Below are 26,193 nucleotides of genomic sequence, written 5' to 3' on the forward strand. Positions count from 1 at the left end.
ATGGAACACCATTTTTATTTAGGTAAGACTTTGTTTACTTTGATCCTAAGAATGCAACAGGGTGGCAGTTAGGAGCCTTCCTTTCCAGAAGGTGGCGCTATGGCACAAGTTTTTGGTTTCTCTTACCAGCGTTAACTAGCGGCTTCTAAGATTGGGAACCCACACAGTTAAAACAAAACAAAACAAAACAAAAACAACAACAACAAAAACAACGCGTGGTGGCAGAATGTGGGCGCAGGGGGGAGGTGTGTGTACTTAGCACTTGGGGCTTTGTGGGTGTCCATGGCCTGGTAGAGGTATCCTCAAGTTGGGATGGGGGCGGTGTCCCAGGGGTCCTTGGGTGGCTGGTCCCCTTGCCTCCAGGGGCAGACAGCAGGAGACATTTTACTTCAGTTCTCTTTGTCTGTCTACTTACCTTTCCTTTCCCTCTGCCCATTCACTGCAGTCTCTCCTCAGAGAGAGCAACTGGTCCCGCCAGCTGTAACACACGTGGCTGGGCAGACTTCCAGTCACTGCCTTCATCCTCCAGCTCCTCTGCCGGAAAGGTGGTGCTGGCTCGCTGCCAGAACAGCAGCCGCCTTCTGTGCTGTCACAGCCTCCTGCCACCAGCTCTGCAGCCACTTACCTCAATCCCTGCTACCTACTCCATGGTCCAATCCACCCACTTTGGATGCACAGGTGGATGGATCTCTTGGATGTCGTTGTATGCTGCTGATAGGTGCTTTTTTTTTTTTTTTCTGGTTATGGACGTCCTAATAGTTGTAAATCAAAGGAGAGAGAGAAAAAAGGAACGATTCACACTATCATGATACTGACATCACCCCAAAACTGCATATTTCATTGCTCTGTGACTATTTCAACAATTTGAGTAAGTTGTGTGGAATATTAGACTTTGCCCCTTAAATGGATATTTCAGATTTATATACAAGCAAGGAAGTTTTCCAGTTAATGAGCTATGGATAGTGAAAGTCTTTTTAAACTAAATATTTAAAGTAATATCAATACTAATATGAGTCAACAGCTGAGTTTCCCAAGTGCATTTTTCTGGGCACTAGCGTGATAGGGCTTCAGATTTTTGAAAGTATGTCTTTTACACTGCCCAACTCTCCAATTCTGGTGTAATAACCACAGAACCTAATACAGATACCAGGGCTACTCATATGAAAACTGCAATTTAGTGCACACTCCTGGTGGCCACGTTGAGGGTCTCTCCTGGCACAGTTGAGGTTTTCATCCACTGCAGAGATCTCTCAGCTCCTGTCCCGAGTGTTGTACATTTCCTTCTCTGAAGAACAGAATGTGTCTGCCTTAAGTACACAAATAAATCCTCTCACTAAATCAGAATTTCAGGGGCAGGGATGGGGAATTGCCCCTTGGGTATCAGTGTCTGAAAAACTGCTGTGTCTATTTCTCCCCTGAATTTCATTGCACAAAATTATACAATCTTGATAAATCTAGACATGGTACTTCTAACACAGACATGTTCTCATCTTTCCATTTGTGAATTATTTTTGAAAAATATCTGAGTGTGTTTGTTGGATTGCTGAATTTTACTGACATGCCCTGTTTAAGCAGGAATGAGAATGCCTTCTGAAATGAATACTTCATTGGCAGTCCCTTCCTATTAGTGAGAACCCCTCTTCTCTATCTATATTTTCCTGGGTCCCACTATCACATACCTACCCCACGCCCAGCCTGGAAATTAAGACCGCATGATTTTTCTGTTAGGATGAACTTGGCTGTTTCAATGTTTTAAGCTCAATATATGTCAGGGTTGAAATATAACTTAGATATGGAGATTTAAGAAAGTTGCTCTCGGACTTGTGATCAATTTAATTCAGCAAACATTTATCAAATGCTTACCATGTGCCAGGCACTGTGATGGAAGCTGAAGAAATAAAGATAAATAGTGGTTCTTTAAAAAAAAAAAAAAAGTGCTGTTCCTGTATGAGAAGCAGTATGATTCATTAAACTGGCACAAGTTATAACTTTAGAAACACTCCCACCACTGGGAATCTGTTCCTTTTGTCGAATATAATTTTTCAGCAGTCATGAGTGAATAATAATTGGGATAATTAAAATTGACCTTTAAAACAGATCTAAATCCTTGTCTGCTTAGGGTGCTGAAGCAGGACAATCCATGAAAAACTACAGCCATTCTCTCTCCAGATATTTGATTCCTCTGAAGGCTGGTAGAGTCACACACCCTTGCACAATTTTAAAACCATGAAGGGATAGAACTCAGTTTTATAAATGGGCTCCAGGATGTATAACTGGGGAAAAAAAACCCTGAAAGTTTCTCTTCTTTCTCAGTAAGTTATTTAAATCATAGCACTTATTTTTAAGTGAATACTCAGGGTAGTTGATAAAGAGAAAGCCCCCCTGCCCTTTTTTAAAAATAAACTTTATTTTTTGAGCAGTTTTAGGTTTATGTAAAATTGAGCAGAAAGTACAGAGATTTCCCATATACCCCCTTCCCTCACACATGCTTAGCCTCTGCCATTACCAGCATCCTTCTGCAGAGTGGTGTTGATACTTTTTTTAGTTTACAATTGGTGAACCTGTGCTGACACATGATAGTCAGCCCAAGTCCATAGTTGATGTTTCCCTCTCGGTGTTGTACATTCTGTGGGTTTGGACAAATGTATAATGACATGTATCCAGCATTATATTATTGTACAGAATAGTTTCACTGCTCTTAAAATCCCTTGTGTTCCTCTTATTCATTCCTCTCTCCCATCTAAACACTGGCAACCACTGATCATTTTACTGGCTTCACACTTCTGTTTTTTCCAGAATATCATATAGCTAGAATTGTATGGTATGTAGCCTTTAAAGACTGACTTCTTTCACTTAGTAATATGCATTTGGGTTTCTTCTGTGTCTTTTCATGGCTTGATGGATCATTTCTTTTTATTGCTAATGTTCCACTATATGGATGTACCACAGTTTGTTTATCCATTCCCTACTAAAGGTGTCTTGGTTGCTTCCAAGTGTTGGCGTTTAATGACTAAAGCTGCTATAAACATTTTTGTGCCTGTTTTTGTGTAGACATAAATTTTCAACCCCTTTGGGTAAATACCAAGGAACAGATTTTGGATTGCATGTAGGAATATGTTTAGTTTTGTAAGAACCGGCCAAACAGTCTTCCAAAAAGGCTGCACCATTTTGCATTCCCACCACCAATGAGAGTTCCTGTTGCTCTACATCCTTGCCAGCATTTGGTGTCATTAGTGTTCCAGATTTTGACCATTTTCATAGGAGTGTAGTGGTATCTCATTGTTGTTTTAATGTGCATTTCTCTGAAGACATATGATGTGGAGCATCTTTTCATATGCTTCTTTCTCATCTGTGTATCTTCTTCGGTGAAGTGTCTGTTAAAGTCAACTTAGGACCATTTTTTAATTGGAGTTGTTTGTTTTCCTATTGGTAAGTTTGAGTTCTTTGTATATTTTGGATAAAAGTCATTTGTTCGATGTGTATTTTGCAAATATTTTCTCCCATCCTATGGCTTGTGTTTTCATTCTCTTGACTGTCTTTTGCAGGGCAGAAATTTTTAATTTTAATAAAGTCCATCTTATCAGTTCTTTTCTTCACGGATCGTGGCTTTGTATCTACAAAGTCTTTGCAGAACACAAGTTCATCTAGATTTTCTCCTATGTTCTCTTCAAGGAGTTTTATAGTTTTGTGCTTTACAGTTAGATCTGTGAACCATTTTGAATTAATTTTTGTGAAAGGTAAAAAGTCTGTGTCTAGATTCATGTTTTTGCTTATGGAAGTCCATTTGTTCCATTACCACTTATTGAAAAGACTATCTTTGCTCTATTGTATTGCCTTCGCTACTTTGTCAAAGGTCAATTGATTATATTTGTGTAGGTCTACTTCAGGGCTCTCTGTTCTGTTTCACTGATCTATTTGCCAGTTCTTTTGCCAATACACTGTCTTAATTACTGTACCTTTATGGTAAGTCTTGAAATCAGGTAGTGTCATTCCTACCACTCTGTTCTTCAATATTGTTTTGGCCGTTCTTGGTCTTTTGCTTCACCACATAAACTTTAGAATCAGTTTGTTGATATCCACAAAATAACTTGCTTGAATTTTGATTGAGATTGCCTTGAATCTATAGATCAAATTGGGAAAAACTGAAATCTTGACAATCAATATTGAGTATTGTCCATGAACATGGAGTATCTCTCCATTTATTTAGTTCTTCCTCGATTAATTGCTCAGAGTTTTGTAGTTTTCCTCATATAGATCTCATGCATATTTTGTTAGATTTATACCTAAGTATTTTATATTTTTTAGGTGCTAATGTAAATAGCATAGTGTTTCAGATTCCTAATTCCACTTGATCATTGCTAGTATATAGAAAAACAATTGACTTTTGTATTTTAACCTTGTATCCTGTGACCTTGCTATAACCACTTATTAGTTCCAGGAGTTTTTGCATAGATGATCTTGTCATCCATAACAAAGACATTTCTTTCCTAATCTGTATCCCTTCTATTTCCTTTTCTTGTCTAATTGCATTAACTAAGACTTCTAGTAGGATGTGGAAAAGGAGTGGTGAGAGGGAAAATCTTTGCCTAGTCTTGATCTTAGTGGGGAAAGTTTCCAGTTTCTCACCATTAAGTGTGGTGTTAGCTGTAAGTTTTCGGTAGATATTCTTTATCAATTTGTGAAAGTTCAACTCTATTCCTAGTTTACCAAGAGTTTTTACCATGGATGGGTGTTGGATTTTGTCAGATGCTTTTCTTCATCTATCGATAGCACCATGTGATTTTTCTTTGTTAGCTTGTGGATGTGATGGATTACATAAACTGATTTTTGAATGTTGAACCAGCCCTGAATACCTGGGACAAATTCCACTTGTTTCAGTATGTAATTCTTCTTCTACTTTTTAAAAATCTGTTAAAATTTTTATTTTATTTTACTTTATTATTTTGTTTTTGGCCACACCGTGTGGCTTGTGGGATCCTAGTTCCCTCACCGGGGATTGAACCCGGGCCCCCTGCAGTGGAAGCATGGAGTCCTAACCACTGGACTGCCCGGGAATTCCCTGTAATTCTTCTTATACATTGTTGGATTTGATGGCTAATATTTTGTTGAGGATTTTGCATCTGTGTTCATGAGAAATATTGGTCTGTAGGTTTCATTTCTTGTAATATCTGTGATTGGTTTTGGTATTATGGTACTATTAGCCTCATAGAATAAGTTAAAAAGTATTCCTCTGTTTCTATCTTCTAAAAGGGATTATGGAGACATGGCATGATTTCTTCCTTAAATGTTTGGCAGAATTCACCAGGGAAGCCCTCTGGACTTTGTGCTTTCTGTTTTGGAAGGTTATTATTATATTATTAAAATAATTATTTGAATTATTGTTTTAAATTTTTTAATAGATATTTGTCTTTCTCCGTCTGACTTATTTCACTTAGTATGATAATCTCCAGGTCCATCCATGTTGCTGCAAATGGCATTATTTCATTCTTTTTAATGGCTGAGTAATATCCCATTGTATATAGGTAGCACATCTTCTTTATCCATTCATCTGTCCTCAACAAAATACTAGCAATGCAAATCCAACAATACATTAAAAGGATCATACACTATGATCAAGTGGGATTTATCCTAGGGATGCAAGGATTTTTCAGTATCTGCAAATCAATGGCTGTGATACACCACCACAAGTTAAAGAATAAAAACCATATGATCATCTCAATAGATGCAGAAAAAGCTTTTGACAAAATTCAACACCTATTTATGATTAAAGACTCTCCAGAAAGGGTCCTAGAGGGAACATATTTCAAAATAATATAGACCATATACAAGTAACCTACAGCTAACATCATACTCAACAGTGAAAATCTAAAAGCATGTCCTGTAAGATCAGGAGCAAGACAAGGATGTCCACTCTCACCACTTTTATTCAACATAGTTTTGGAAGTCCTAGCTGTGGCAAACAGAGAAGAAAAAGAAAAGGAATCTAAATTGGAAAAGAAAGAAGTAAAACTGTCACTGTTTGCAGATGATATGATATTAGACATAGAAAATCCTAAAGGTGCTACCAGATAACTACTAGAGCTCATCAATGAATTCAGTAAAGTGACATTTTCTTTGCTGAGGAATTTTTAGTCTACTTTAGAACATAATGCATATTGAAAAGATGCCATTTATATACAGTTGTGTATAAAGTGGATTTGAAAGTTCCGAAGAAACTAAGAGCATGCATCACCAAGGAGCTGTAGTAATCCAGAGGTTTGTCTGGGACTGTTTTTTATTTATGGAGGGGGTAGATTTAAGTAGTTTTAGGAGGAGGTCAAGGGTCTGGAAAACACTCAGATAGTGTCACTTAGATTGAGAGGATTATGTTTTCCCTAGCTATGGGAAGTTCCAAATTTCTAAGATTTTACCTGGAGAAAAGAATATATATATAATTTTTAAAAACAGAAGGTGAAATATTGTTTAATAATTTCAGTATAAAGCTGTTCTGTTGGCAGGACAAACAATAGGCCATTGATTAAAATGATGTTACAATAGGTACAACTACTGAGACAATGTTTGCTCATTTAATACATAAGAACGTATTATAGAAGCATGCACACAGGGATGTGCCGAGCACTCTGATCTGAATCATACATAAATCATGAACAATTACGGTGTGTCTGTATTTTCTATAAGACACGTTACAATGGATCCTCAGTTTCCCTTTAGAGTTCCTAAGCTTTTCTGAGAACATTTGAGCTTCTGAGTACATTTGCACTTTTGAAGGAATAAGTGCATTTCAAAACTGAGATTATTTCATAGAATAATTTCTTATTAATATGAGTGTTATTATGAAGAGAAATAAACTTGCTTTAGCCTATTGAACGGTAATATTATCTGTCTATTTTCATTTGTTAATTCTTACAAGATTATTACTTGTACTCACCTCATTTTCCCCCTAAGTGGTAAATAGTTGTACTTTTCAGTTGTTTTGCCATCTCGTTTGTTAAAAACAATTATTTATGAATAATTGTTGTAGCTTTGAAGCATTTCAGAATTCATCTTTTTTTTTTGGATAGAAATAGTATGTATCAGACTATTGATAAGAATAATATTCAGTGGAAATCAAATATTTTTTAATGATTCCAGAAAAAGAAAATTAAATTGTGTCTTAACAATTTTGGCTCCAGGAATCGTAGTATAAAATATAGACATTTCAGATTGAAAACAATGGTTAAGGAGATTTTTGGGTGGCATCTGAGACTTCACCTTACTTGAATGTAATCTAGTTAAAAACACAGTGAATGTACAGAAAACACTGTCCAAACACAGAGCTGCTCTTTTCCAAGTACCTTATTGGACATGGTCACGTTTTTTGATCACGTGCATTCTCAAATTTGACTGTGTGGAAGTGAATTGGAACAACCAATTAGGGTTGTAAAGAAAATGATCACTTTTAAAATTGTTTCTCAAAGACAAAGATGACTTCATAAGTGCCAGTACATCTTACTCTTTTTTTTTTTTTTTAAAAACTAAGATTCATATGCCTTCTTTTGAGGAAAGAATAAAAAATGAGAATATGGCTTGGAACGTTGCATGCTGCTTTCTATAACTCTCTATAGGGAAAACGTCCTTATAGAATATTTTGAAGAAGCTTATGTGATGACTTGTCTTACCATACTGAAAATAATAAAAGCAAACACTATTAATCCTCATAGAAACCCTATGAATTGTGTGATTCCCCTTTGTCCAGTTGTGTGATTCAGTTGTGTGACATCCTCATTGTACAGATGAGGTAACTGAGGCTTAGGGAGGGCCAGTGACTTCCCAAGAGTAGGCAGCTTGGTAAATGTCATGCCCACACCCTGTCTGGCTCCAGAATCTACACTTGGTCCTCACTGTTTCCAACCCAGAAAGGAGAGACCCCAATACGGTGAGATGAGAAAGATGTGAGCAGAGGGGACTGAGTGGGGAGCGTCTGGGGAGACTCAGAAAGGAAGCCGTGCTGGGGGGGGGGGGTGGGGGAGGCTGGGAAAGGAGCAGGCTTCCCAAGCTAAACAGTTGATGGAGATAATCTTCACTTACCCTCCACCAGCTCTGTGACTTTGAGCAGGTTACTTAGATCCCTGGGACCCCTTTACCTAAAGGGGGAATGATGCAGGCCTGGTCTGCTCAACAGGCAGAGAAATTGTCCCCTGAGAAATTGTCACGTTAACATTCGAGTTAGCACAGCTGACTGTGGATTGTGGATGATCCCAATCTTCTGGAATTTTCTGAATGGCTAATAATGCCCCAGTAATGTCTCAACAGCTTTGTACTTGCAGTGCACACACTCACAACGGGAGCTTCTTTGCTCTTCCTTGTTCCAAGGACCCTTCGGGCACTTTGCTGAAGCCTGACCCCTTCTCACAGCAATGCTTGTAAATGCATAAAATGTATACATAGGGTTACAAAGTAAATAGTTATATTGAAATGCTGATATCAATGTACTAGAAATTGTAACATAGTGTCTTCTTAGTTATTAGCGCATTCAAAAACAAGATCTAGTGGTGACTTTAATAAATACTGTTATTTTGAAGTAAAGGGGACCATAAACAATATTTCTAGATGTCTGTGACAACGATTGCTATTAAAATATCTGTAACTTATGTTGGTAACATATGCACGGGCACTGGTGAATATAGTCTGGTTTGTCTACATTTGTGACTGAAGAATATGCTAAATTTTAGCTAGAGGTTAGTGAAAATAAAGATATAATTTTTTTCTATTCATCTCAACAGACCCCCTATATCATATTTGTACCACATGTTAAGAACCCCTGAGCTTTGTGGTTCACTGCTTCAAGTTCCGTGAAAAACCCTCCTGAGCTTTGATTGAACTTCTAATGAATCTTTAGATCAAGCTAGGGAAAACCAGTACCTTAAAAGTAGTCTTCCTATTTGCAATCATTGTAGTCTGAATTTATGTAGTTTTTCTTTAATGTCTTTCAATACAATTTTTATAATAATCTCCATAAATGTCCTGCAAATTCTGTAAGATTCATTCTTAGATACTTTATATGTTTTGTTAGTATTTGCTATTCTATTTAATTTCTAACTATGGATAAGTTTAGAAATACTATCAGCTTTTGTATAATGAATTGTTAAGCTAGCCAATGACTTTCAGAATTTCTACCTCCATAATCATATCATCTGGAAACGATAACGGTTGCTCTTTTTTATCCAATTTTGTGCTTTTAATTTTTAAATTTTCTCTTACGTACTGATAGGACTTTCAGTGCAATGTTCAATAGAAACAGTGGTGTCTGTGAAAGTGTTCTTTCTGATTTTCAAGGAAATACTTTTAATATTTTCCCACTTAGGAGTGACATGCTAGAACCAATTTTTAGCAGCTAGCAAAAGCCAATCATTAACTTTTCATGAATTTTGCATGAAAATACAATCATTATTAAAAATTAAATTACATAAACATAATTAATTAAATCATATTAAAACAAAAGTAATACATTCTGAAAACTCACCACTTCCTACTTTATGTCATCTTGCTGTTATCAGTGCTCTTGAGGTTATTTACATACCTTGTGTCTGCGTGGTGAAAATACTATATAATGATTCTTTTTCCAACTTCCTGGTCAGTGACATCACGTTGATAGCTTTGAATTGGCCATGGTACGAGTATTTACACCATGGAAAGTGGCAAATGCTACCAATCAGGGTTTTTAATTTTCCTTAAGAGCCTGTTGTTCAACGTTTACTAACACACCTCTGATCAAGACTGATGTTTGCCACAGGCTCTAGCATTTTCCTAGCCTGTTAACTAAAAAGAAAGGAAATTAAGGAAGAAGAGAAGGGAGGGTGGCAGGGAAATAGGAAGGAAAGGAAAGTAAAAGGGAAGGAAGAAGAGAGGAAGAGAGGACAGGAAAGCTTTAATCAGTGTATTAACCCGCACGTGGTGTTTCCCCCCAGATAGCTGTGACGCTCCTCTGGCGTCTGCCCTGCCCCGGGCTTCCTTCAGCAGCTCCTCAGAGCGGTCCAGCAGCCACGGCCCTGGCTTCGCAAGCCTTAATCGCAGAGACGGTGAGTCTGCAGCTGTCTTCTTGTCAATCCACGCTGATTCTTTCCCAGAGAGAATTATTTTCATTTTTAGTTCATATTCCTTCTTATAGGTCAAAACTTAATTATATTGAGTTTAATGAAACTGAAGAAAGCAGCAGGTTCATCATATCTGCTAGTATTCCTCTGCTAGCTTTCTTCTTGCTTATGATCCATTGTTTGGTTTGTTTTGATATCTTCCTTCCCTATTGATTGCCAGCAAATGATCATCAATAAGATTTATGAGAAGGGAATTATTGGAGTCTAGATTTTTTCCAGGGTTATCATCCCTTTTTAGTTTTAGGACCGGCGACAGAAGGGTGACTAGTCAAGTGCGCTGGTCATGAATAACGACAACAACACAAGAAGGAGCCAGTGCTGCAGCCACTGGGGAAGCCTGATGTTTGCAAGATGTGAAGCTGCCAAAGGATGTCATGGGAAAATGACTCCATTCCCAGGACTTGGCCTGGGAGGAGACCAGGTGAAGGCTGCTACTGAAAATAAAGATTCCCTTCCTATTAGTGGGAAGGGAGTTAATGACTTACTTTTTGGAAAGGTCCATTTTTGCTACTTGAATGTTGTCGAGTGAATTACCTCTTCTATTGCACAAATACTAATTCAGTGGATTAAATAAGTGAATACATACACTTCAAATTCAAATGCTTTGCTACTTTTTTTGATTAACTTTTATTGGAGTGTGGTTGCTTGACAATGTTGTGTTAGCCTCCACTGCACAACAAAATGAATCAGCCGTACCCATACAGATATCCCCTCCCTTTTGGACTTCCCTCCCACTTAGGTCACCACAGTGCATTAGGTAGAGCTCCCTGTGCTATACAGTATGTTCCCATCAGTTGTCTATTTTATACATAGTATCAATAATGTATATATGTCAATCCCAGTCTCCTAATTCCTCCCACCCCACCCCTTTCCCCCTTGGCATCCATACATTTGTTCTCTACGTCTGTGTCTCTATTTCTGCTTTTGTTTTGCTACTGTTTTAAGGGATAGATTTTTTAAATGAAAGATGAATTCAGAAAGTAAAAGTTAAAATTAACTGTGTCCCATGTAAACGCACTGCTGTAAATTCTGGAGATACTACTAAGGAATTGAGTGTTTTCCTCCCTTTCTTTGACATTTCTAAGATCAGAGTTAAAGTCTAGCTTGAACTTTACTGTGTCCTTAAGGATCAAATTTGGGAACCTAGTAAGTGATCAAATAGATTGGCAGGGAAGAGTAAGAACACAGGTGAAGAAATTCAATGAGCTCAGGATGGGAAGGCATGTCCATTAATTGTCCACCTTCATGGTCTTTTCCCAGGAAAAAGCATTTTGTGGCCAGATATTTACTCCTCAAAGCATCATTCATAATCATTTTTAGCACCCCAGTAAAAATATATTCTCATTGAAACCAGATTTCAATGAGATCAGTTATCAAATTACCCATTTTCGGTCTGGTGGTTATTCTAATATCAGCTTAACATCTAAACTTTCCAGTGGTTTCCCTAAAATTGTAAAAACTAAATAAGCCATATTTAATTAGTTTAAAGAGGCCCGAGGGGCTTGTGTGTTGTGTTTCTAATTTGCATGTGTAGAGTATCTTTATGATTCAGGCCTCCAGTGCTATCAATATGGTGGCACTGGGAAGTTTATAAACATTAGAAGGGAAAATCCTGAAGCTTAAGATGAACTTATTTCCATTATATTTAATTAAAAAACTAATAACTCAGAATATTATAAGCCATCATTATAAAATGGTAAGTACAAAGCTTATCTTTTATATTTAAACTACTCTCTTTGCAAATTTAAATTAATTATTTTAAGAGTGGCAATCAACTGATGAGGGTTTTTTTTTCATGGTTGTTGCTACTCTGATTGCATATAGTGTACATTTCACTAAATATCCCTAGATATTACCACCTGATTTCAGACCCATTTCTAAAGCATGCTTTAGACAGCACAATTTATCAATATTCCTTCTGAAGGATTATCTATATGTGTTTTCTGTTAAAAGCCAGCATCCCCGAGTCTTTATTGACATTTCCTTTGCCTTGGTAAATGCTGGAGAACATATTAGTTCACTTTAGTTTAGATGATTATGATGTAAAATGTGGATAGTATGAAATGTGGATGAATATAATGAGGGCGATGATTCTTCATATATAGTAGTTTTAGCTTTTTGGAATATTTTGTGTATGATCTAGTGAGGAAAATCATGTTAGACTCCCTGATTGTATGGTTAAAATTTCCTTGGTCTGTGTTGTAGTATTTGGAAGTTTTAAAGAAGGTGGTCTGTCTTACACCCCTAGTTTCTTATTTTGCCCATAAGTCATTGCGCTTCTAGAATGTTCATGAAGAATTAGAAATGTCTCAAATATCACAGCTTCCACCAAGAACTTTATACATAGCAGCTGATCAATTCATCTACCTGATACATAAAGGTAGTAAGAGAATAGTCTATACATAATTTTTGATTGTATGTGTGTGCATATATATAAATTTGACCCACTGTATAACCCCCCAAAGCCAAATAATTCAAACTTTAAGGCATTTTATGATTTTAAAGTACTTCACTGATTCAACACATAACAAATGTTAATTAATTGACTAGAACTTATTGCACATTTCATGTTTTCTCTTTTACATATTTTTTACTTATGCAGTTTATGTATTTATTTTGTTTTCTATTAATTTATGAAAAGTAGTAAAATATTTCTTAGGAAAGACTTTGCAATAAATAGAAGAAAGAAGTCTATGAAGGATATTAAGAGGAATGAGCAGAGAAGTTAGGAGGGATCCAGGCGTTTCTAGGGACAGGTGGGCCAAAGCAGAGAGATGCAGACCTTGCATCTTTGAAAACCATGATTCCTGAGCATGTTACCACCTGTTTGCCAGTGTTTTCTGTGAGCTCCCTAATGGAAGTGTTGGTTATTGTAGAGATAGGAATGGGCTAGTATCATCACTCAACATTGGACTAAGTGCTCCTGGAGTTTACTTTTGAAATTTCTAGTCTGGTTCCTCTAGCATTCCCATTTTGAAGTCTGGGATTGGGTTCCAGATAATACATTTAACAAAGTATCCCCTCTGAGGTCATACACCTTACCTTTTTATACAGAGAAACACAAATTACTGGAAATGCCTGAATGTATAATTTTTCAGAACTGATGGATTTTTTTTTAAGGGGTAAAACACAGACACGTACATGTATTCATATACCTATTCAAGAAAATAGATGCCATTAGATAAAAATGTAAAGTTCTTGAAGCTTTACATCTTTACAGTCAAATTGGGTTTGACTATTCATATTAGCTGAATTTGTTTCCATCAATATTAAATTGATATTTCCTAGAATTACAAGTGACCTAATATTTCTCATATAAAATCAAGATTGCTGAAATCTGTGTATTCTAAATAAGAACATGCTATAATATTGACTTCATTTTTTTCTTCTCAAAAATCTCCTAAAGGAACTTTATGCAGTTTATCCAAGTTTATTCAAAACAAAAGTTAAAAAACCAAAACCAAAAGTAAACAAACTACCTTAGAGTAAACCACGCTGGACTTTCATTCTAGATCTTGCATGTGAAAATAACCTTTTGTTTTTACAATTATTGTTACTGGAGGTGACCCTTCATGAAACTGGCTTTAGCATTTCAGATGCTGCTTTCCAACTCCGGAGAACATGTTCTTTTTAGCCACGTGACGTGTCCTCTTTAGTCACCCCAGGTATGGTGGTGAGATGAGTGGTCTGGCCAGAGCTGATTGAGATTGATTAGGAGGAAGTGTACACACATTTTGTTCTCCTTTTTTGTTCCCCCAAAGTGCTTGCATAAACAATCATCCCCAGAAAGAGGGACAACTCCGTTCATGGCCCAGATGCTGAAAATCACGCCCTCTAATGCGGCAAGCCACTCATCACTGACAGTGCAAATGAGACTGCTTTAAATTTAACTTGATCAAAAATGGCATATCAGATTACTATATTGTGTATTGCAAACAGAAAGTAGATGGAGACAAGCTGAACTGACTGGATGTTTTCTTTTCTCTTTGTAATTCTTCACCTTTCCCGTACCGAGACATTGATCATATTTCCTCACAACAGACTTATGTGTTGGTGGAGCCAGGAAAGATTTTGTCTAATGCTCCCAATACAATTGATGGCTGAGCGTATTAGCAACAATTCTCAGCGTTAAGATATTTATTTCTCACTTTAGGAAGTACATTTACTAGTACAAGTTAATACTCCAGGTTTTAGCAGGAAATAAATACACATGATTCGATTAGGAGACAATGCTTAGGCCTGGGCATCAGACACTAAATATTTTCTTATAACCTGGAACGTCTGATTATTTGGACTCTGCAATATCCCAAATAAGCTATGATGTAAAATTCACTGTTTTTTACAAAGAAATGTTAGAAAATGGAAAGAGTGAATAATAATTTAAAATATCTAGACGTATATCAACTCCTGATATAAATCAGAATATTACTGAATACATCAAAAATGTTTGATGCAAATCTTATAATAATAAAATTGTCCCTCATATTTTTTCATAAAATCGTAGTTCTCCAGTATTTCTATCTTTTATTCACAGGCTACGTGCCTGGTAGAACTGGTCAGTATTCCCAAATACTAGTCTGAGCAATTCAGATGGCAATAAAAGGGCTTGCAAACCAGATTTTTATAAAGGCATATGAATGTATTGGGGACTTTTTGCCTCTGGATGTCAGATTTTTCATTCTGTTTATCTGTGCTTCCTAAAAGTTTTTAGACCTATTAGGGCCAAGACACATTCTTTTTCCGATTTTTCTTAACAAATGATCCTGCAGATGCAACTGTGGGTATTGAGTGCAGTGGACAGGCCAAATGTAATAGCATCCATGTAAAATACACCCATGTACTAAAGCACAGAGCACTGTCTTGGTGACCAGGCAACTTTATTAAATCACGGCATGATGGTAGCATGTGAGAGGAGAAGCCCCCAAATCCCAGGGTTCGTGCAGACCCTGCCGTACACTTGTCACACAGAACTCATCTGCTCAGATTTTCCCATGGTCCTTTTCAAGGTCTGGAGTCTCCAGGTTACCTCCATAGAACCTAAGATGCTAGATGAGACAAACCAGAACAAACCAAACGTGTTTTTCAGCGTTGTCAACAACCTTCAGGGAGGCAATGTTGTCATTTCTCTCTACCAAGTAGCCCAAATTATAGCACTACCCCCAGAATAAGGCAATCCTCAGTCTCTTTTGGATTCAGTGGACTCTTTTGAATGGGTGAGCATCTTCCAGGGATGCTCAGATTTCTTTGTTCCTGCTTCTTTCCAAGACAGTGTTTGGGTTTACAGAAGGGCTGGTGCCCTCATGGAGCTGGATGGTGGGGCTTCTCACGTTGGGGCTCAGCTCCTTGCTATCTGCTGAAGGGAGTTTGTCTGCTTTTAACGCTGAGGGTTACTTGGCACCTGCTCCTGAAGCCTGTGGCGGATTTACCTCTTGGTAAGACCGTGTTCCCAGGGAACAGGTCATTGTCCCTTCCGGGATCTTTGCGATGTCACTTCTTGCCTCCCTGAAGCCTGACCATGAGTCTCATTTGGTGTCCAGCCTGAGCAGCCTTGGTTACAGGTTTAATTTGCCTTTGCCAAGTTGACCTGTTCAGATCCAGTCAGACTCTCATCTCACTTCTGTGCCCCCTTTTGATGGCCTGTGGGCAGTCTGGTTCACCATGCCAAGGGGAAAAAGATCGTCAAATGGTTTTGTCCTGGCAGTTTAGTCCAGAAGAAACCTATCACTTCCACTCAGAGCTTGTTGGCCAGAGCTGGTCACATAGCCCCACCCAACCACCAGGGGGCGTGGAAATCGCAATCCTCCAAGTGCCTGGAAGGTAGAAGAAGGGAAATAGTTGGCAACCATTAGTAATGACTACACAGCCCCCTACAAGGTGATCTCCCAAAATTCCAAATGGAAGCCAAGACAAAGCCTTTCCACAGCTTGCTTATTCCTCTCACTTTTCTGATCCCCCTGGGACTTCGCTCCTGAGCAAGGTGTCTGAATCACCCTCCCACCACCTTTTACCCTTCCTCCATTTCCTCTCTTTCCCACGATCGTCTGGGTTCCCATCTCTTCTTCCTGCCAAAGAGGGAGACATCACACGTCCTGTTTCCTATTTTCTTAGTTGGTCTTTGCCCTCCCTGGATTCTCTAGGGCTTCATGGGATAATGATCACTGGCTAACAGGATTTACCAGAGAGGAATGAAAAACACAACAGTTTATCCTTGCAAAATTATGTCTGTGTTTATAATCTGCCCAGTAAGTATCTTATGGTGGCCACAATTTTGCCATAGTATTTTTCCAAGAGTCAGTACTGCCTATGACGTACTTGGCAACTTCCCAAAAGGTATGTGGAAGCCCTTCTAAGCACTATCCAAATTCAAAAATAGTTGTCTAGCAAATTCCACTCTGTTCTTTTCCAAAGTAATCACTTTTATATCATGTATAATATACAGAAATGTTCATGAACGTTATTTATTTAACAGTATGCATCCTTGACATACACCGTGATGTCTTTGTGTACTCCACTTTTAATAAATATTATTGGCATCCCTATGGAGATATATTTTATCCCATTACGTACTGCTTTACTCATCCAATGCAATTGCATTACCTCTTGTAGGGATATTCCCTTTTTCTTGTTTGGAGTCACTGATGAAAGACGTACCAAGTGAGGTGACCTTCAATCCTGCCAAAGGGGTGAGGTTCAATTAGCAACCTTTCATGAGGCATCTGGGATCACTATTGATCAAAGCACACAGGAGTCTTGAACTTCTGGTTTAACTTGTGGCACAGAGACTGGTCCAGGAAGACCACAGCCAGTGGCAAAGGCTAATGGAATATCTCAGTGGACCCTGTGGTCAGCTACTCCCACCTTTGCTCTGAACATTAATGAGGAGCTTCTGGACTAGGGGCTGACTGGAAGATGGTATTTCAGGGGTTCCCTGTTCTCTCTGTCCTGTGATCCTTGCAGTAGACTCTTCCCTTGTTGCCATGTTTCCTCCAAGGAAATCCAGTGGAGCAGGCTTTTCTCCGACACAAAATAATGCCATACTTTGCTGGGGATGAATGCCTACACCCCAGAAAAATGCACCTTTGTCAGTAGTATTTACATTTTGTGAGGCTCAGACCTCATCCTTTTTGCATTCTCATTTTACTACTCTATTTTGTATAGCAGCTCGTCTGTACATATCTCTTTTTATCCAAGGCTTCCACAGTGTGCTTACAAATTGTAATGAATTCAGCTACATAACATCACTAAAGAAAATGTAAGTTTTACCATCAATGGACTTTTTTTCCAAAGGCTTCTGGCTAACTGAGCAGTCAAGTATGGATGGATAATTTAGTACTCATGGTTTTATTTCTAAGCATGTCACCCTTGCATTTCCTGACATGATCCTACACTGAATTTAATTAAAAAGAAAAAGGAGCTCTTGCCTTAAGAAGAGTAACGGTGTGTCCCTGGGAAGTGGTGGGGGCCTTGGAGCAGAGCGCCTGGCCTCCTGCCCTTCTGGGCATCCTGGATTCCCCACTGTTCTCTACATGTCAGAGGGAGATGCAGCTATTCTGAGTGGCCTCAACAATGATCTGGAATCATATCTGTTCTGAATAACTCAGGGGGCCTCTGAAAGATGCACAATGATGCTTTTATAGAATTAGACCAGATCTCAGAGCTGCACCTCTCATAAACATGAAGATTTCACGGGAGATGCACAAATAAACTTGGTCATACATTTTATTCAGTCATGAATGAGGTATTTACTACATGTTCGGATGGTTTATAGGCTTGCTGGGCAATTTGTATTTTATTTCTAAGGTGAGAAATGAGCAAAATCATCTTATAGTCTTGTCAATACAGAACTTCAAACACATAAGAACTGCAAAGCCTGAGATCAACTCAGATCTGAATGCCTCGCTACTGTGTGTTTCTTTAAAACTTGGTCAGGAGTGTCTATGAGAGAAGCAAAACAAAACACACAGTAGCAATGGATTTTTGTTTATTTTATGCAGAAAGAGCTGCAGCAATGAATGTTAATTGCCAAGGGCATTGAAAGTTGTCCCTCGGGACACTGCACACAGAACTTAAGGGAGTCACGTGTGAACAGTCACACTGTACTTTTTTTCTTTAATATCACTGGCATTTAATTTGAATCACAAATTAACAAGTATACACTTATTTTTTATTTAATTTTAAATTGTCTGTTTACAAAACCATTATAGGGTATGTCTGCATTTAGTACAGGAATCTGTTTTACAATTAGGCAGCTCTGTGTGATTTTTTTCATTATGGATGCACTTTTTGGAAAGCTACCTGTTGTCTCCTGCTCAGGCTGCTAGCAGACTGCAGGAAGCACAGCAGAAAGGGAATCAGAGGTTACCTAGACAGGTCCAGAGGGAGGATTTCTGCATTTTTTACATCCTGATAGCTAGAAAAGGTATATGTAGATAGTTGGAATTGCTCCTTAAGAAATCAGAGCTGGAGCAAATGCTTAAATTTCCCTCAGCAATGTAGGCAGGGTTGTGACAAAAACACCAATATATAAATCCCAGAGATCTCTGAGTGGGATGGTCAGGGAGCATCCCCAGGGCCTGCTGCCCTATGGCCCCTTTTTCCTGGGAACATCTGTTACTCCTGCTTATCTCACCCTTTCCCCACTCACCCAGCCCCGCCTGGAATCTGGAATGAGTTTTCTGTGAATTACGATGCATTTAAGTGAGGAAAGAAATACACAGAGCTTGATGAACTCCTATTTGAGACAATGTAATGAAGATCTTGGAGGGAAAGTTCCCTTGGTTACAATTTCGATTTAGCCATTTACTTGCTTGACATTTAGATGCCCTGGAGATAGGTTAGTCTGTTCACTTCAGATTATCCCACTTGACTTTGCTCCCTTCAGTATCTTTCTGCTCTGGACCTTGTTCCAACTTGAAGAAGGCATGAGCTATTCTCCTTTTCACCTCTGGGTAATTTCCACCTCTGGGTAATTTCCCCCTCTGCACAAAGCTGACACTCATTATGACAGTGCATGCCCCGTGGCCACCAGGGGCAGGGGTCATTTTCATCTTGATCAGTGAGCAGAATAATTAAGGCCCTCGCTGAGAGTTTCCTGTTCAGCCTTTCCTCTCCCCAAAGACACAAGTCACTGCCTGTGTCTGAGCCAACGAAAGGGGGGGGGGAAACAATCACACAGGGATAACTAGAGACAGAAACCTTCCAATATATCTGCCAGTATATCACTATAAAAGACAGTCTGGTATTGATAAGCAAACAATACTGAATAACTGACAAATCGCAGGGATATGTTCTTAGAAGGGGTAGAGAATGAAAAGGGAGCTAAGCTTTAATAAAATACCCTCACCCGAACCTAAAATGATTGTTTTTTGCTTGTCTGCAAAGCAGAGACTGTAACACCCGTCCCACTTGCCGGGTGCATGGAGGAGTTGTGAGGTAGCACTTAGAGCATCTGGGAGGGTCCTGAATACATCACATGCTTGTGACAAGTTTTGGCTTTCCTCATTTTCTCTCCTTTATCTAGTATAAAGTGGCAGGTAACGGGCCATTCAGTAATGAAAAGACTGCAATGCCCCACACTCTGGATGTCACCCCTCTTTCACCATGACTGTCTCCCGTCTTGCGATCGTGTATGGGAGAGAAAGTATTGTGCTAGATGCTCTAACACAGCTTCTTGTTGAATTCTCATTGCAGCCCTAAAGCATACCTATCACACTTTGCTGGGAGGGATGTTTTGTGTTCAGTGTCCTAAGCTGTGGAACCTTGTTCTGTGCAAGTCAGACCCTCTGGACATGTTTTCCTTTGTATGAATTGTGACACTTTATTCAACTAAGGGGCTGAGGCAGGAGACAGGACGGTGACAATGGAAAAAGACAGTCTGTGGTGTGGTCAGGGGAAGAGCTGGGTGGGAGGGCAAGTGCCTTTCTTGTGGGTTCAGCGCTGGTGACTCCAAAACAGTAATTGCAAATCCCTGGGCTCTGTTTCAGGGGGTGTTGGTTCCCAGGGGGAATTTACTGAAGATTTGCAACATTGAATAATGCAGGCTGATCAGTTTCAGAACCACTGCTCTGCAGCTAAGAGCTGGTGGGGCGGCTGTGCTCAGGCGTACCCACTTTAATGTTGTTTCAGTGTATTTTGTTTTGTTTTCCATTACAGAACAGTGTCTCCCTTACCCATCAGTAAAACTGTTCGGGGCTCCCTAACAGTCCTCAGGTTACATTTGTGCATTTCCCACTTTTTCCAGTCATTAGAAAAAAGGGCATCTACCCCGGTGGACTGCGTGCATGGGCGAATGCACAGTAATTCAGCATCATCACCCTACAGGGGTCTGGGGATTACGCCGTGGCTGTGTTACCCAGCTGAAATGAATTGCTTTGCAGCACAGGGAATTCTGCAGTTTCATTACTTTATCAGAGTACCTACTTAATCACATAGCTTAATTTGCATACCAGTAGCACCTTCTCACCACAGGTAAGGAATGTGAAATGTTCAAGGTTGATTACCTGCAGATGGTGAAGAGTGGTTGACAGAGACGTGGCTGCATCTGTGGGAGAGGCTGGTCCCAGGGCAGATGCTGGAAGCATGCCGATGCTTTTTACTCTGTTGCATTTCTGTACATGTGGTACCCGTGTTGATGATACTTCCTGCTTCAAGAGAGATTAAAGATGACAGAGAAAGATTGTGAAATGCAAAAAGAAGAAGTATCTTCAGTACATTCTTTACAACCTTGATACTAAGAATACAGGACATTTAGCAGTTTCGCAGAGATTGAAACTGATTCATATAAAACTTCAAATGTAGAACCTTTAAGTTAAAATGATCAGCTAAATGCCAACACCTAATTTCTGCCTTCTTTTGGCAATTATTATAAAATTACAGGCAGTTGCAGAGTAATGTTACTTGGGACTGTTAGTTAACCCTCAGCTAGAACCCAGAAGGACTTATCATTCATCAAACATTAGAAGGGACCTTTGCACAAATCAGTAGAAGTAGCAGGAAGGTGTTGGGTGGTGATCAATCTTGTTATTAAAGACAAAGAAAGACTGAAAACTATCACAGGTTGGAAGACACTAAGGAGACAAGGTGACTAAATGCAATGTGGGGTTCTGGAACAGAAAAAGGGAGTTAGTTAGTGGAAAAACTGGAGACATCAAAAGAACGTTTGTCGTTTTGTTACCATTGTACCAGTGTTAATAGCTTAGTTTTGATCAAAATACCATGGTGATGTCAGATATTAACATTAGGACACACTGAGTAAAAAGTAGACAGGAACTCCCTATCCCATCTTTGCAACTCGTTTGTAAATCTGAAATTATTTCAAAATAAAAAGTTTCATAATGCATTACAGAACAGCCAGAGTTGTGGCATGTTTAAGATGTGGATCAAAGGAAAAGACATTGTGCTTGTGGTTGAGAGGAAATTTTGGAATTTTGGAATAAAGATTGCAGGAAATGAGGAAATCTTAGAAAGAATTTGAGTTTTAAAGAATTTGTAAGCTTTAAATTTTGCTAAGGGTTATACACGTAGTGCCGTTAGCAGAGGACATAGTGAAGCAACAGATGTGCCCACTTGCTAGTTTCACCTCCACACCCTGATGTAAGCGCTCCACTTCCATTTTCCTTTGAGCTGTCTTGTAACCATGTCACACACCTCCTGACATGTACTTGGTCGTAACAGCTTTTGTAAACAGGACATGGATGTTAATAATAGCCCCTAATAAAAAAGATAATAAATGTTGTCTAAAGTGTCAGACCTTATTATGAGAGCCTCAAATTAGATGTCAGGACAATGGGGAAAATTGTTTTTAAAGCTAGTTTTTTTGTGTTAGGGACTGTTTACATGACACTGTGTTTTCTAGACATGGATAATTAGCAAAATATCAGTTCCAGAATGCATTTCAAACCTGTTTCCCAATTTTTATATTGCATAATAATTTAAATTCAGAAAATTTAATATGACATCTAAATCTAAATTCAAAACTCATGTTTCTGTTAAACTAGAAGAACAAAATATATCAATCATACATTCACAGGTATCCCTAATTCTTCGGTGTCTCACAGGCACTGGAGAAAACAAAGCACAGTAATTTCCACTCTGCACCTATTGTCTTGAATACCTGAGAAACTCCTCCCCATTCACTTCCTCTGGGTTCTCGCTCACCCTCCTTGCTGACTTTTTAGAACTCTCCCTCCCTGCACAGAAATCACTTTCACCTCCACCCCTCCCATATTGCATTTCAAATTGTTCTTTGAAATGTCTGCTTCTCCTATGAGTCTGTAAGCACCATGAGTGTAGGGCTATGCCATAGCCATCTTTGTTATCCCAACATTCCACATTGTACTTCCTCATGCTGGGAATCCACAATTAAGGTTTTCTAGCTTTATTTTCCAACAAAGGAAAGTTTGTTATTTTCCAACAAAGGAAAGTTTGCCCTTTGTTTATGTCCAACAAAGGGCAAGTCATGCATTGAAGCCAGTAACGACACTAGTTCCAAGCACTGATGTAATGGCATGATGTTTAGTTGTCCACCTATTACATTAAGCAATTTCACTTAGCGGGACACCCCAATACCAGAGAGTCAGGGGTTATGAACTAAGAAACAAAACAATTAATATAGGCTTCATCCATTTACATTTAACCTGTGTTTTTATTTTGTGTTTGTGTGTGTGTATGTGAGTGTGTTTGTATAATTCTGGGGCATTATATAACGCAGAATTTGAAACTATGATTTTCATAAATCTTATTTATGACCCCATTCTTACAGGTTAATATAGATTTCAAAGATTTCTCTGTCTTTACCGGTTTTCTTCTTTTTATTCCCACAAAAAGGAGCTGGTGGCTGGTCTCCCCTTGTGTCAAATAAATACCAGTGGCTGCAGATTGACCTTGGAGAAAGAATGGAGGTCACAGCTGTGGCCACCCAGGGAGGACACGGGAGCTCCGACTGGGTGACCAGCTACCTCCTGATGTTCAGCGATGGCGGGAGGAACTGGAAGCAATATCGACGAGAGGAAAGCATCTGGGTATGTGCTTTATTGAAAAGCAGTCTGTCGGAGGATGAATTATGCCAGTTACTGCATGTTGCTGCCCATCTGTCAGATCAAGTATAGAACCAGAGCCTCCTAAGTTACTTGAAAGTGTTTCCACTGAATGTAAGCCACATGTGACGTTCCAGAAGACACCGTCCATGGCTAATTTATGAAATAAGTAAAACAATTTTATAATGTAGCGAAATATTGAAAATGTCTTCCCATTCTTCCTTTAAATAGTGTGAAGTCTAAGGAATAAATAAGTCACATACGACTGATTTTATTTTTGTTTGATAACAAACACAATAGTTTATATTGCCTCAGCATTTTTAAATCGAATTCATTTTCTCTGTGCCCTCTGATAAACTGAAATTTCTGAAAGACCCTGAACATGTAAAAATAGATGTAATGGAGAGTCTCTCTGTGGAGGACTTGTTGAGGGATATGTTGAGTTCCTGCTCCAACAGGAACTTGGGCACCATGTGGCCCCTTGTAATTTATGGACAATAGATCCCTAGGATTCTTTGGAATCATAACTATTTTACATCAGTGACATAGTTTCTACTTCTGATTACATATCCATGCTTCTTTTAGAAGAATTAAATTTTGTTTGCTTAACTTTTTGAATATTAAAATTTATGTAATTTATTCTATATTTAGCATTTCATATCTTTAAATCACAGTCTGCTGTGAATGAGAAGCTCTAAAAGTAGAGTGTTGTAAAGGTCTGCAGCAGGTTTGCAATTGGCTGATGGTGTGTGGCCTGAAGAAGATTCATCAGGTGGAGAAGAAATTACTTTTTTCTTCTTCTTAAAAATATAATTTAGATGGTTGCCAAGAGCCAGGGGAAGGGAGTAATGGACTGTAAGTGTTTTAATGGAGACAAAGTTTCAGTTTGAGAAGATGAAAAAGTTCTTGAGATGGAAGGTGGTGGTGTTTGCACAAGAATGTGAATGTTAATGTCCAGAACTGTACACTTAAAAGTGGCTAAAATGCTAAACTTTTTGTTATGTATATCTTACCACAATAAAAAATACACAGTAGTCTTCGCGTCGCAGCAGCCGCAGCATCAGCCGCTCAGTCTCGGGCTCGCCTGCCCAGCACCTTCTCCCGGGCCGCGGCGGGAAGAGAAGGAGCCCGGGAGCCTCCGCTCGGACGCTCCAGACAGTCTGCTCGACTCGCCCGCGTCGGTGAGGCTCGCGGGTGGGTTGGGCGCGCCAGGGGCCGCGGCGGCGGCGGCGGCGGCGGCGGCGGCGCCCGGCATGTATCAGAGCCCGCGGCGGCTCTGCTCCGCCCTGCTGCAGAGGGACGCGCCCGGCCTGCGCCGCCCGCCCGGCCCGCCGCCGCGCCGCCGCTCGCCCGCGCCCGCCGCCGCCCCGCGCCTTGCTTCCCCCCGGCTCCTGGCGGCGGCCTCGGCGGCCCGCGGCGTCGCGAGGTTGTGCTCCCGAACAGCGTGTCCCATGGGCAACGGCACGAGCAGGCTCTACAGCGCTCTCACCAAGACCCTCGACGGCAGCCCCGCCGCCCGGCACCCGGAGTATCTGGTGGCGCCCGACCCGGAACAGCTGGAGCCCATTGACCCTAAAGAGCTCCTTGAGGAGTGCAGGGCCGTCCTGCACACCCGGCCTCCCCGCTTCCAGAGGGGTTTCGGGGATCTGAGGGCCGACGGCCCCAGTAGTAGCCACGCGCCTATCCGGGTCATGCAGTGGAACAGCCTCGCCCAAGCTCTTGGAGAAGGCAAAGAGAGCTTTGTACAGTGCCCTCTTGAAGCACTCAAGTGGGAAGAGAGGAAATGTCTCATCCTGGAAGAAATCCTAGCCTACCAGCCCGACATACTATGCCTGCAAGAGGTGGACCACTACTTTGACACCTTCCGCCCCCTCCTCGGTAGACTGGGCTATCAGGGCACGTTTTTCCCCAAGCCCTGGTCACCTTGTCTGGACATGGAACACAACAACGGACCAGATGGCTGTGCCTTGTTTTTTCTCCAAAACCGATTCAAGCTCGTCAACAGTGCCAACATCAGGCTGACGGCCATGACGTTGAAAACCAACCAGGTGGCCATTGCCCAGACCCTAGAGTGCAAGGAGTCCAGCCGGCAGTTCTGCATCGCCGTCACCCACCTGAAGGCTCGCACGGGCTGGGAGCGATTTCGATCAGCTCAAGGCTGTGACCTTCTCCAGAACCTGCAGAACATCACCCAGGGAGCCAAGATTCCCCTTATCGTTTGTGGGGACTTCAACGCAGAGCCGACAGAGGAGGTCTACAGACACTTCGCGTCCTCCAGCCTCAACCTGAACAGCGCCTACAAGCTGCTGAGCGCGGACGGGCAGTCGGAACCTCCGTACACGACCTGGAAGATCCGGACCTCGGGCGAGAGCCGGCACACTCTGGATTATATCTGGTATTCCAAGCATGCGCTCAGCGTGAGGTCAGCCCTGGCTCTGCTCACCGAGGAACAGATTGGACCCAACCGACTACCGTCCTTCAATTACCCTTCAGACCACCTGTCCCTAGTGTGTGACTTTAGCTTTAACGAGGAACCTTGATGGACATTTATATAAATGCTTGGCTGTGTCTCTTTAGTCACAAGTCTTAACCAGGGACGTTTCAGGAAGCTGAAATAAGATAAGAGGTTGACTGAGGAAGGCTCCCCAGTTCCTCTCACTTCACCTTCCATGTTTCCAGCATGCCCTTGGGGAAGGAACCCCATTTGCTCACAAACCTTTTCCATTAAAACCTACAGCGAAAAAGGTGTTTGCACTCCAGTTTCGGTTTGTATTGTTTTCTTTCCCTTAGCATTAATAATTACATTTTGATCATTTAAGGGCATTATACTTGGCTTTGTTTGGAAGCTTTTTTAGTTTGAGGATCCTGTATTAAAATAGACTTGCTCGAGTCCCCTGTAATTAACAAGTATGCAGGAACAATTTCTCTAGACAACATTTCAAGTTATTTATTTGTGGTTTTTTAAAAATATCAACAAGTTATGCATGGCAATATTTATTTTTTTTATATCTTTGTGTAAAATTAAG

The 26,193-nt window shown here is 40.1% G+C and overlaps 1 protein-coding gene and 1 pseudogene across 2 annotated transcripts in view; both read left to right on the top strand.

Annotated features, from left to right (window-relative positions):
- Positions 1-9,876: 9,876 nt before the first annotated feature.
- The window catches only part of LOC309622305 (uncharacterized protein), a 40,903-nt gene continuing 24,586 nt past the window's right edge, over positions 9,877-26,193 (top strand). Inside the window, exons 1-2 of the mRNA XM_082409421.1 lie at positions 9,877-10,058; positions 22,959-23,152. Coding sequence (XP_082265547.1) covers positions 23,027-23,152 — 126 coding nt within the window. The 5' untranslated portion in view covers positions 9,877-10,058; positions 22,959-23,026. The remainder of the gene's footprint in view (positions 10,059-22,958; positions 23,153-26,193) is intronic.
- Positions 24,295-26,098, top strand: LOC309622304 (nocturnin pseudogene; annotated as a pseudogene). Its single transcript has one exon. The product of its transcript is annotated as a nocturnin pseudogene (transcript).

This window comes from Balaenoptera borealis (assembly GCF_965194805.1).
Source record: "Balaenoptera borealis genome assembly, contig: HAP1_SCAFFOLD_2069, whole genome shotgun sequence".
NCBI classification, from domain to species: Eukaryota; Metazoa; Chordata; class Mammalia; order Artiodactyla; family Balaenopteridae; genus Balaenoptera; species Balaenoptera borealis.